Genomic DNA, 13,072 nt, shown 5'->3' with positions numbered 1-13,072 from the left:
TTTTTTCCCCCTCCCTTTCTAACCATTCATTTAATCTTTGTTAAATTTGCTGAATAGCTTATAGGCTATTTCGTACAAACTGCTGTCACACACCCCAATTACAAAAAATAAATGTCTGGACACGCTTAAAGAAAAAGGAAGTTTTATTTTCCCAAAGAAGTCACACAACATTCAGAATCCTCTCCACTCAACATTTGTTAATGTTTCATTAATAAGGTAGATATCCACTAGTACATACTGAAGCAGTACTAGCTGATCTGGTCTTCAGAAAAAACAAAAACAACAAAAACAAAAACAAAAAAAAAGCCAAATGGCAGCATTGGTCATACTAACAGGAAAATATAGAGATTACAAATATATATCCATCTATTTTTCAAGGAAACAATAGATTGTTGTACAAGATTCACACTCTCAAACTAATATAATGAGCCATAAGAAAAAGTACAAATCCACAAAGTGAGGACATGTCAACTGGTCGTCCATACCCGCATTCAGAAGTCCCCTTTGAAAAATATACTTTTATATAATAACCAAATCGATTCAACTGTTAGCAGCCTGGGCCAAAGGATGCCGCTCGCTCAAATTTACAAAAGGCAGAATTCCTCAAGTTAACCGTGTTATGGTTTAAACCTCACATCATCATCATCATCATCATATAGTTCTTACAAGGTTTTTGTAATTTGATACAAGTGCATAAACGTGCACATGTGCAATGTGGATAAATATCTTTGAGAACAGCATGTCTTCCAACGCTCTGGAGTAAGTGGAGGCGGCTTCGTTTGTTTGTGACGTGCTCCAACATGTGCAGTTGTACAGGCCTCCATCTGCACCTTCTCCAATGGAGTGTGCGCTGGATGTGAGTTTGTTTGTTTGGTCCATTGTCTTTCATTGAGAGTCAGCCCTGAAAACTGGTGGTGCTGAGAGGGTGCCTGTTTTCAGTAAGAAGATCAGATAGAACAATTTCAAGAAATCAAGGCACATTTAGTCACATAAGGCTGGTCCTTCATTTTCTCGGGAATTTAAGAGAATCAACACTTCCACCCATTCAGTCACATGCCCTGAATGTAGAGAAAGGATTAAAAAAAAAAAAAAAAAAAACAGAGGATAATGTTAAATAAAAGTAGCAAAAAACGCATCACAAAAAAAAAAGAGGAGGATTCGTTGTGAGCGGACAATAATAAGAGATCTCTTTTTAAACGGGAGTGTTTCAGAGTTTAGGGAAATACTTTGGTTTCAAAGCGTCAGAAGAAAAGATGGCCACTCCTCTCATACGTGTCTGTTCACCATTAAGTTTGAGGCAGCGTAGCGTAAAGCCAGGAGTCAAGAGGAAGAAACTAACCCGGCTCTGCCCAAATATACATTTATCCACCGTAAAACCACAACGATGACTTCGTAAAATTTGGCTTTTGTTTTAGTCGGATTTCTTTAAACCGTGGGCAGAGCCAGGCCGCTTGTCTCCACATCTTCAGTCTTTACGCTAACTTGCTGCTGCTTGCATGCCTTATACTGAAAGGACAGATAGAGTAGCATGGATAACCTTACTTAAATCACAATAAGAAAGTTTATTTACCATGATGATGATGATCCAGAAATCTGAATGCAACCATGCCCCCTTTTTTTTTTTTTTTTTTATCATAACAGCTTTCATGTGAAATCATGAAAGAAATTCATGTTAAAAAAATAAACTTCCTGTTTAGACTTTGATCCCTGTCTCAGCCGGCTGATAAGACCGATGTAAAGAGTGTAAAGGAAGGTGGCAGTCGTTCTTGTTCCATAGCTGCCCTTACAACACGTCCGCTGTGCTGGGACACGACATTCATACACTGGAGTACAAAAGGCCATTTAGAGTTTCCACACATGTTCGCTGCAGCAACGTCTGTTCGACGGATCCGTCAAACAGTATAAAAGTGCATTTTCTTATGATTTCAAATAACTTCAGAGTTGAAAAATGATTTAACATCAAGAGTAAAAAGGAATGTGGGAGCTGTTTCTTTCTTTTTTTCTTTCTTTTTTTTAAACCCTTTTGTGCATTTTGTTAAAAGATTTACAGTTCGGAAAGTTGACGAGCAGTGACAGTAGAGTTAAAGGGGAGAAAGAGGTTCCTGTAGTTTCTGTAGAATTTGACATCTCATGTCAAACTAAGACGAGAGGATTTCAGAAGGGGCGTTTAGTGCTCTTCCAGCCAAGATGGACTGTCTCCACCTGGCATTTTCAACTTGATGTGGAACTGCTTGAGTGTCTGTTCCAGCTGCTGCTGGTTTCCAGCATAGTACGCAGCTATGGCATTGTGGAACAGGATGAGCTGGTTGTGCAACACCTTCACCTGTGGGAGCAGGAAATGTGAAAAAGAGAGAGATGACCACACTGAACTGAAAGCAGATACCGTGGCAGTGATGCATTTCTCCTCATTAGTTTAAAAACTCTGGCTGTACTATATATTGGCAACATCTGTGTAAAATTTCTTTTATTCTATTGTGACCTAAAAATAGGTAAAAGACATCACAGAATACCACAAACCTTAAATAGAACCTAGCAATGAAAAAACTACTCTTTGTGTATCCTTATTTATTCACTCTGGGGCTTTAGTGATCATTGTGTACGGGCCTTTATTTTCTGGTAAACTGAGCCCATTCTTCTAAGCATCGAGGCTCCTGTTCTCTTAAGTCACGTTGGGTCACGTTGAGACTTCCTCACGGTGGCTCAATGATTTTGCGATCAGAAGTCTTTAAAAACTCTAAACATTGGACTTGGTTGTGCATTTTGCGACACTGAAAAGTGGGAAGGTCCAACTGCATCCTGATGAGGATCATGAATTCAAATTGTGCACTTTTCGTCACGGCAACTTGACTGTGCAGCTCAAAATTATATTTTTGTTCAAGTTTATTCCGGTTTTTATTTGGTTGCCAAGTGATTGTCCTGGCAGTTGTGGATGAAATCTTTGTGGGACTGGCTGACCAGGACCACCTTATTTATTTTTTTCTGGAATCCCACTACTGAATATTTTCTGGCAGGTCCTTTGACCAGACCTTAGTTCTTCTCATGACTCAGTATCTAGTCGAGTCAAAGCATTCACTATTTTTGACTATTTCATAAATTATGTGAACATTTACCACTGATTTGAATATTCTATTATAATTTTAAAAAGGGCCACTGTGTGATAATAAATGGTTTTATCTGACCATGGTGCCCAAATATATTAATTGTTCCTGTATGTACAGCCAGAACCAGCGTGTAGCTACCTTGTTCTCCTCCAGGAACTTCAGCTTGACTGAGACGTCGTTTCGCATCCTCTCATACTTCTCCCGGTGGATCTGGAACTGCTGCTGGGACAGCTCAATCTTGGGCATGGTGGTGGCGTCACGGGGCCCCAGATTCAGCTCCTCCAAGTCTGTACGGTACGCATCGTACTCTACCCTGGAGAGGATGTTTCATGATATGAGCCTCGTTAGAAACACACTAAAATATGTGTGGAGCAACAGATACAGGGAGGACTTGTTCAGTAGTATGGGTAAAAGTCTGCGTAGATATATATTATAGTGTGCTATAGAAAAATATGTAACAATGTTCTGCCAGCATGTGCACACATTACCTGGCTATTTCATACTGTTTGATATTAATCATGGTGTCTTCGATGGTTTTGTCCACAAGCGTGTTGACACTAGAGATGAAGAAGTTGATGGCCCCCAGCAGGGTCTCTCCGTTTTTGGACAGAAGTTTTTGGGTTTCAGCGTTGTAGTTGAACTCCTCCTAAAGAACGCAATTAATCACATGTAGATTAGTTCTGATTTCCTCCTAACTCTACGAAACATGGAAGTAATAAAATATGTAAAGATCTTTTAACTGGAGGACCCGGAAAAAGTGAAAGAGGACCTCGGGACAAGTCAGTACATTCTGCATGACATTTTGGAGCGTATCAAATCCAACTTGACTGATTTTAGATTATTCATGTGCTCACATGGAGTTCTGGCGACTTGAGGCTGAGGTCAGCGAAGGCGTCGCCCAGCTGCCTCTGCGTCTGCATAATCTGGGACAGCTGATTAGCCAGCGTCTGAGCCAGCTTGATCACGTTCTGGTACTTTCTCTTGTTGTCGCGCAGCACTTCGATTTGGGCCTCCAGCTCCAGGTCGACGGTCCTCGATCCCCGACCCAGCTTCTCCGACAGGATCTGCCTGGTACACTGGGCGCGGAGGACAGCAGGCTTATTGACACACTTTTCACAAACTGAAGTCCAGTTTAACAATACAAAACAACGTCAGCTGGGAATTTATACGTCTATTTTTGGTTGCCCATTTGAAGGAAAGTTCAGTTTTCTGCCAACATAGTAATTAACTGGGAGGTGATAAATAATGAGACGTAAGCTGAGAGAATTCGAGGATACTTAAAAATATATCATACTTTATATGTGTTGATGCTCCATTTTCTCACTAGGTCCAGTTTCTCCATGGCTGGGTTCTTTAGGTCATCAGAAAGGACCACGGCTCCACTCTGCGGCTGTGGTTTCATCGTATCTGGATGATTGAAAGTCATTCACTTAGTGACTGAGATATTGGACTGATACGATAGGAAGCTGAGGTAACAAATCACCGAAGTATCAATCAAACAATAAAAGGATAAAACAGAATAATGTTGTCCTGTCAACACTGAAGGTGCGACATGGACCAGAGATTAAATGTAACACATGGATACTCAAGAGGGTTTTAAAATGCTGACAGTAACAGTGGAGGTGACAAGAGGTGATTCATTGTGTTTTGGATCTAGAGGGAAAAAGGCTGAAAGATGTGGAGCTCCAAAACTGACTGCTGGTCACATCAATAACAGATACCGTTAGAAATAGAAAGTTGTGTATATATATATATATATAAATATTAGCCACATTTTCCTATGTAAAAAAAATGTGTAGTGTTAAAGGTAAAGAGAGATTTCTCCTGCATCTGAGTTTGAGTTCATTGTTTCATTATAGAGCTCATAAACTTTACTGTTCTGACTCTTTCTCCTGAGCTTGTTTTTGTTTGCAGCTGACAGCACCACAACCAAAAGCTTTAAAAATCAAATGGCAGACAGTCACATTTAGTGTTGCGCATTTATCAGAAGCCATACATTAAATAATTATTGTACTTGCATTTATTGTGTAACTAAAAACACAGCCCAAAACGATTGATAATGTACCTGAACACTACGTCAGTCTTGCATAGACGAGTTGCTTCTGCTGCCCGTAAGTAACATAGAGCCTTATACTTACAACAAACAAAAAGATAACTCACTATACGATAAGAAAGCAGACTGATGAAGTCTTTTTAACATCTCATATCATTCTTGCTAAGCTAAAGTAAAAAGCTAAGCAGTGTGGTTTTAGCCGTTTCGAGCCAATACAGTGAAGCTGCAGTTTAACCTGCATTTTAGTTTTATGAAGACTTTATCTAAAAATGTTGTTTCTCAGTTTATCTGCCAGTGATTTAGTTTTATTTTAGTTGTTTATTGAAATTAATTAGAAAATGATGTGGTTCACACATTCTTCTCTTATGTGAACATCTTGTGCAACGTTAGGATATGACAGTTTTGAGGCTCCGTGCTGAGGACGAGTGCGAGGGTTGCAAGCAGGAAAGCCCACTGACATCTAACGTGGAAGCAGCTTTTTATTCCAAGCCAAGCGTATGATTAGGTGTCGAGAAGTCACATCAAGAAATCTTAAAATCTACATCTCAGGAAAAGCCAGTGCTGTAAATTGCTTATCAGTAGCCGCTGCGAAGCAGAAACCTGTTTCAGTTAGCCCGGGACCGAGGCAGAGACGAACAAACAAACAAACAAACAAGAAGTGAGAATAAAGGTCTGACGGAGAGCAGCCTGTGGGAACAAGGAGCGGGTAAGAAACTGATGAAAACCAAGCAAGGTACAGTTAGACGGTGGTTAATTTTGTGCACGAATAGCGATGATTCAGTGTCATCCGCTTGGTTTTCCATCACCAAATGAGGTACCTTTGTCAGCCTGACTAGCGCTGGCAGAGCGAGCCAGGCGGCTAGCGACAGCCGAGCTGGGAGCTACAGGTGTCACGGGAGACGTGGGCAGGCTTGCCGACCCTGGGAGATATTCAGAGTTATGATTCAGTAAAATGTCACCCTCTCCTGACACACACGCGTAAGAGGGGAGTGACAACACTGACGTTCATTTCCTGTTTTAATTTACGGTTTTTCCCCCCTCCATCACCGTGGCTCTTGATGGATGTGCTTCCGAACAAAAGCCTGCCTCAAACCTTGTAAATAATATGGAAAATAGCCATGGCAACATTGCGGTGAATGGGCTGCTACAGCTCTACACTCGTATGGGGAGTTTATTATTTGCATGTATAACAAGCACGTGATGATGAAAAGGAAAGGAGGGATGCGGCCCACAGATCAGAGCGAACTCATTAAATTCAATTGAACGTCATCCTTTACAAATTCAAATGTCTACCTTTCAGACTCGACAGAAATTAAAAACCAAATGTGGAGCACTGGGGGCACATGCGGAAAGCGAAGCGGTCTGTAAACGGTCGACGCTGGAGAGAAATTAGATGCTTCACGACACTCAGAACAGCAGAGAAAACACGTTTGTAACCTAAATATGTGGAGAGAGAGGTGCTCACCTTTGTATGGTCCTGATTCTATGATGCCCTCTGTTGTTGAAGCAAAATTGATGGAGCTGACATGAGACTCTGAGAGGTTTAGAGCCACAGGGTCCTATGAAACACGAAAAACAAAACATTGTTGCATTGACTGTTTTAGTTGGACATAATAAAATGCCCTCTGTGTGGTTTCTACCTAAATTTAAACGAATAGCTGCTGCTCTACACCGAACTACATCTTCACCTCCCTAATAAAAAAAATAACCTATATTACTCCAGTGACTGAAAACCAAGTATTTCTCTGTAAAGCTTTTATTTTGAAGTAACTCCAAGAAATCTTTATGTTTTGGCACACGGGAAAACAATTTAACATTTAACCAAGGTCTAACACAAATAATACTGATGAATAATAATACAAATAATACGTTTTAATGAGATTAAACATTTTAAAAGTTCCATACACTCTCGTGCTCATTTACTGACACAGCCAGACAGTGTGACTGAACTATTAGGGGTAAAGAACAAGTCATGTGGAAGCAGTGGCAGCTCATAGTCAGACTGATAGACTGAGGCCTCCACATAATGTGAAATAGGAAATGTCTTGTAGAGTCACAATTAGTGAATTTGTTGATTAAAGGCTTTAACATGCAAAATATTCCATGGTTCCACATCCTTAAATGTCCTGGTTTGATGCTTTTATTTATCAGGTTTGGGGGGAAATTTAAAATACTGGATCAACATTGTTCTTGTTTGATTACTTTTCATGCAGTTCCAACTATGCATACATGTCTGTACTCTTAATGTTCCTCTGGGAGATTTTTAAGGTTCATGTTAGTAAGTACAACAAATCCAGGAAGCTAGAAAATGTAACTTTTAGAAACTTTCAAGACCCAACCTTACCCTCTTAAATACTGCGTCAGGGCTCTGATCCACATCTCCATTGCTGGTGACTGGGATCTCAGCAGCTGAGCTCCTATGGGATTCCTCAGCCATTGTGTTCTCCTGTGGAGGAGGAGGAGGAGGAGGAGGAGGAGGAGGAGGGTGAAATCAAACGAGTTAAGACCCAAGAAAACCGGACTCAGGATTCACTGATGGGACGCAACAGTAGTGCACTGCCATCTGGTGGTCGCTGCGATGCAGAAAACTGCAGACGTGGGTCAGGGCTCAACATGTACAGCTCAGAGTCCAACTTTATGATGACATAAAAATGTCCTAAATATTCAAACCAAGAGGATAATCCCTGTTCTGGTCCATATCCAACATTACAACATGATTTATTGCAATACACCAAAAACTATTTGTCTACTTAATCTGACAATGATTGAATATAACAGAATAAAAAATAAGCACGATGACACTAGTTTAAACCAAATTGTCCGTCCACAGTAAAATACTGAAAATTAAGTCAACCCATTACATCCTCCCATTACAATTTCTTTCCTTGATTTCCTAGACAGGGTGGAGAAGCTCAGAGAGACAGTTACTTTGGACAATTTCAGCAGTAATCAGGATGTGAGGTTCTTGTGCAACAACTGACATACTTTTCAACACTCCCCCCTTTTTACAATGTTGTTTATGTGCAGTTATGAAAGACGTTAGAAAGGCACATGCAGCGAGTATTTGACAAATGGCTTCTCATACATAATAGCCAGTTCATTAGTTACACTGTGCTAGTATAAAAGTCCTGCACTAAATCTGAACTTCACCGGGGTTTGTGTTATTCAAGATTCATTCAAAATAACAGAGATGTTGACTGAACTCTGTTTTTATTTTGGAGGCTATGGTTTGTGGCGCTATTGAAATCTGTTGTGTTGAACCAACACATGTTCCCATTAATTCGACATGTCATGGGGCTTGAGTAAATAACAGCAACACTTTGTTTTGTTTGTTTTGAATTCGATTCAACTACATCCTCCAAAATAATCATACAGTTGAATTACCACTTAACTACCTAACACTGTTTCAACATAATCTTAAAATGATGAAAATCATGAAGGAGGATTTAAAGCAGGACAATAGTAGTCGTATAGTACCATAATAGGCCGCATTTGTTGTCATTAGTGTACATAATGAAAAGGCAAGTATGTGTGCTATGCATAAGTAGCTGATGTCCCCAGGGATGTTTTAAACAGATAATATTCAATATTTTATGACCATGTCTATGTCACAGTTTCCTAGGAAATTATTGCTGCAGCTTAACATTTTACAGTGACTTTGGTGGTTTGAGACCACATTGTGTCATCACCTAATTTTGTGGTTAAACTAAGAAATTCCTACGCTGCAGGATCAAGAGTGGAGCAAAAACCTCCCCACATATAATTAACTGCCGTCTGGAAGTCAAAATACAATCTTTATGAAAACATACATCATGATGAAGCGACATATTGGCTTGTTGAGCTGGACTTTAACGATAAGCACCAGGCCACAGGGTGGAGACAGAAGTTTGTGGCCACATGAGCTTTGTTAAGCCGTAGTAAACTGGATGGAAACAGCTGTGCTAGTTTTAGCACTTTATGGCCTAATCACTGTGGACTTGATAAGTGGGACACTGACCCAAACGCTGCAACGTTCTGCATTCGAGCTTTGAGAGGCCCGGCAATATAATATAACGTTGCAGCAAAACGGGAGACAAATGAATTGTTTTTATAAGCAATGAATCTGAATTTGAATCCTTTACTAAAGGACCTTGACATCTGTCTAAATAATGCAAATAGCAGAACCGATCACCAAGTAACAAGAGCTGGGTCTGTTTCACTTCAAGAGTAAAACAGTGAGTTTAATTCAGGATTTTTTTATTTATTTAAGAGATAAATGTGTATCACCTTATGAAATAAATTGTGAATTTACTGAACAATGGGCGCAGTTTTATGCAGAAATGATACGAATAAATAAGAAGTGTTCAGATTAGCGGAATCCATTTCAAAGGAAGAGGAAGTGTATGACAGTATGACAGACGTTAGCTCTTAAAACTATTAATATTCTCTAATAAATTGTAAACGTAATCAAAAAGTGCTTGGTTTTCTTTTTGTTTTTTTATCATGTGATATTTACAGTGGGTACGATTTGGTGTCTGAGCTCGATACAAACAAGTTAGTATTTTTGATTGTTCATGTCAAACCGACATTTTTGAAGCACTGAACCAGAACGCAGCATGTTTCAAATGTGCCCTTATGACTTCATGTTGGCATGTGTTAGACTTCACTTTGTCGACTGCATCATGTGACAGAGGCATAAATACTTAAGGGCCATAGGACACCCACATGAAGCACAGACATGTACTGCTCTCCTTGTCTAACCATCTACTGCAGATAAGACAGGCTGTTCTCGGACATTAGGTATAAACAGGCCGTCTGGAAAAGACACATCTCTGATTACAAGAGCAAATGGCAAATAAAGACTGACTGTAGCAAACTTTCCTGACCAACATTGTTGTGCCTTTATCCATTCATCTACAGTTGTACCTTGATTACTCTGATAAAAGAGTGTTTTTTTAATACACGATCTAGTGTTACTGGGAGAAATTTAACCGTGCATTCACAGATATTCAGGCGCCTCTGAACCAAAATGATCACACCCAGCATCTGCAAAACATTCTGCAGGAACGCTCGCCGTTTGTATAGATCTGCCGGAGGTCACAAACTAGTTAAGCAACTGTGAATTAATCAGGCATAGGAACAGACAAGGTAAGTCACGTCATAGTTTGTCATTCCCTAAGTTACAGTATCCTGGATACAGGCCGGCAGGACGCGGGAGGGAGGGATGGATAACAATAAGCTTACTGTCCAATTAGCTGCGTCAGCCCCAAGAGGAAAGATTCATGCTTTGCCTCTCAGACTACGGAAGAACGTGGCACAACCGCATGGTGCAATGCCGGGCTGAGGATGCAAAAAAAAAAGGCAGAAAAATCTGGCTCAACTGATAATTGTCCACGACAAACCTGCTACATCTAGGGTTAGAGAATGAAATGAGGAATTGTTCTATGAAATTCTTGGGATCGGACATACTATGCTGGCACTGATCCCCAAACAGAATGGGAATCTACAGCCTAAGAAGTCACATTCCTCCAGCGAAAGAAATGTGTGACTGCCTGAGAATGTGCAGTCAGGAGTCCAAATCTGGCTCACTTAGCCGCCCATGTGACTAGAGCATTCAAGAGCTGGATGTACACCCGACTTACAGAGACAGTGTTGAGCCAGAGAAGGCCAAAATATAGAGACGTGTATACTTACTGCCAGAAAAGTGACACCTTGCACTATAACAAAACACATATATTGTAAACAGTAACAAAAAAGAGCAAATGATTCAGCAATCACTTTGAGATTAGGCAGAAAAGGAAAAAAGTATGAAGCCTTGATTCCCCCTAAACACATAATCAGAATTACTTTATTACTCCCAAGTGGAAATAAATAGAGCAAGACACCAAATGCACCAATCAATAGTTTTTCAAGAAAGCTCCAGCAAAGCGCAATGAATCTGAACCCAAACTACCAACTATTAAAGAAAGGTAAAGATAGAAAAAAAAACACAATCACATACAATCACATGGCACTGTAACTTCGGTTCATGTTGTCCATTATTTCAGATACAGTCCCACAACAAAATTTAACCAGCTGACTGAATAATTCGGAAAGAGTCCACCACCACAATCGCAGCAAATCAGGTTCAGAAGAGCAACATGAGCAGGAGCAAGAGCACAGTGGGGAAGTGCCAGAGCAGGCTGATTGTTCAAAATGAAGGTAAATATCACCTTTGTTTCACTGTGATTATCCTCTGGTGCTTTGGCTCTCTCAACATGGCGCGTTGTCTCACGTATCCCATTGTCTACACTGCCAGCCAGTACATTCTCCCTCTCAATGCCCCCGTCCTCCTTGAGAACATCCTTTCCACCGGCCTCTGCCTCGTCTTCGTTACCATCAATATCAATGTCGTACATCACATCAGTTTTGTCACCTCTCCCCCCACTGTTGTCTACACTGTCCTGTTCTAAGTCCTCGCTTAAACTCTCCTCTGCTTTCTCAGCATTCTCACAATCCATCTGAGGGGTCTCGGCTGAGGTCTTCCCCGACTCGGCCTCAAGACTAACTTCAGACATACCTGAAAACAGACAGACAGGAGAGCATGACAACGTCCCACAAAGTCAGCTGCCAGCAAAGTTGCTAACTCTGTCAGGATTAGGTCACAAACGCACTTGACTTAGGTTGTATTGGCCGATGAACTGCAAAACAGGTAATGGAAGTGACTGAGAGGCTCAAATAAGCCTAAAAAAATACTGATAACCTTGATGCTATGCCCTTTCCAAACCAAAAATCATAAATCTGATTCACAAATATGTTGAAATTTGAGCCTGCACGGAAGTTTATCAATGTGCAAATCACTTTTTAGATTAGCTACACTTGACGATTTACAGCGTGTGTCTGTAATAAATAAAGAAGTCCCGTAAATAATAGCAGTCACTTGGAGCAATGGCGTCAAATACGGATGTAAAGGTGTCAGCCAATTGCAGGAAAAGCAAGTTGCATTTTATGGTTCAAAGCTCTACACAGAGAAACGAGGCAATCCCGTGATTGCAGTGTTAAATGGATGAAAAAAACGCGGATGCTAATACATGTAACAGTCAAAACATTACAGCTGCAGTCGCGAAAGATCGTCTTTTCCCCCCCTACCTGCAACACCGGAACAGGCTATCAACATTTGGCAAGGCTAGGTAAATTACCTGTTGCAGTGTGGTCACGTGACTTGCGTTCAAACGCGATTAAAAAAAAATAAAACTTTTTATTCCTGACATAATAGCGCATTAACTTTGCACAATTAACACAAAACCTCGCATGTTTGGAAACATATGGGTAAACACTCCCGTGGTTGTGCCCTCCAGCCTCAGTTAGCATAAGTTGAGTTAACGCATCAGAGCCGTTGACGTGTAGTTAGCTAACGTTAACGTAGCTAAACGGCACATCACACTGACGACTTACAACACAAACAAACTGAAATGAAAAGCGCTCAGAATTGTTAAAATCGTCTGAACATTTTGACAGACGTGCATTTAAAAGCCACAGTTGAATGGCGACGACCAGAACTTTATTTGACGTTACCTGTCTGCGGTTCCGGCTAACTATTTAGCAGGGAACTGTTAGCCGCTGTAGTTGTGGTTCACTAAAAATCCTTAGCGCCGTGACTCGCTGGGCGTTTTCTGCAAGTCGCTCTGCGTCTGCTTTTTTAATGCAGATGTTGCATATGTATGCTATCAATTTATCATCGGTAGTCCTCGGCTCTCCACAAGCACGGAAGCCTTTCTATGTGAACCCCGGAAAGACTGACGGACTGTACGGGCCGGGCCCGCTGCTGTCATTTGAAGCCAGCCACATCATTTGCTGCATACGCTCTCCCCCTGCTGGTAAAGTAGGGTGTTGGCAGTTTGTGTTTCGTGGTCTAAAATAAAAGAATTGAACTATTTTCATACCCGAATAAGCATACTTA

At 40.8% G+C, this 13,072-nt stretch overlaps 1 protein-coding gene across 3 annotated transcripts; it reads right to left on the bottom strand.

Annotated features, from left to right (window-relative positions):
• Positions 1-125: 125 nt before the first annotated feature.
• arfip1 (ADP-ribosylation factor interacting protein 1 (arfaptin 1)) lies at positions 126-12,956 on the bottom strand. 3 transcript variants are annotated; one of them, XM_047579047.1, is made up of 10 exons: positions 12,688-12,956; positions 11,346-11,692; positions 7,499-7,600; positions 6,620-6,713; positions 5,973-6,074; positions 4,396-4,508; positions 3,956-4,177; positions 3,590-3,747; positions 3,240-3,414; positions 126-2,323 (listed from the first exon to the last, which is right to left on the bottom strand). In XM_047579047.1, the coding sequence occupies exons 2-10, from the start codon at positions 11,688-11,690 to the stop codon at positions 2,168-2,170; spliced, it is 1,467 nt and encodes a 488-aa protein (XP_047435003.1). In that variant the 5' UTR covers positions 11,691-11,692; positions 12,688-12,956; the 3' UTR covers positions 126-2,167. The 3 variants fall into 3 exon arrangements, with proteins under 3 accessions (XP_047435003.1, XP_047435004.1, XP_047435005.1); XM_047579048.1 differs by lacking the exon at positions 5,973-6,074 and having other exon boundaries at positions 12,688-12,954; XM_047579049.1 differs by lacking the exon at positions 11,346-11,692 and having other exon boundaries at positions 12,688-12,954.
• Positions 12,957-13,072: the final 116 nt, after the last annotated feature.

Source organism: Mugil cephalus, chromosome 2 (genome assembly GCF_022458985.1).
Source record: "Mugil cephalus isolate CIBA_MC_2020 chromosome 2, CIBA_Mcephalus_1.1, whole genome shotgun sequence".
NCBI classification, from domain to species: Eukaryota; Metazoa; Chordata; class Actinopteri; order Mugiliformes; family Mugilidae; genus Mugil; species Mugil cephalus.
The sequence above is the reverse complement of the archived record's forward strand: the minus strand, read 5'-3'. Positions and strand labels throughout refer to the sequence as shown.

Excerpts from the sequence above, each read along its gene's own strand:
- arfip1 (XM_047579047.1), bottom strand. The coding sequence starts at position 11,690 with ATGTCTGAAGTTAGTCTTGAGGCCGAGTCGGGGAAGACCTCAGCCGAG. Across the intron at positions 7,601-11,345 it reads ATAATCACAGTGAAACAAAG|GAGAACACAATGGCTGAGGA; the intron begins GTGATATTTACC and ends CCTCCTCCACAG. Across the intron at positions 6,714-7,498 it reads CTGACGCAGTATTTAAGAGG|GACCCTGTGGCTCTAAACCT; the intron begins GTAAGGTTGGGT and ends CGTGTTTCATAG.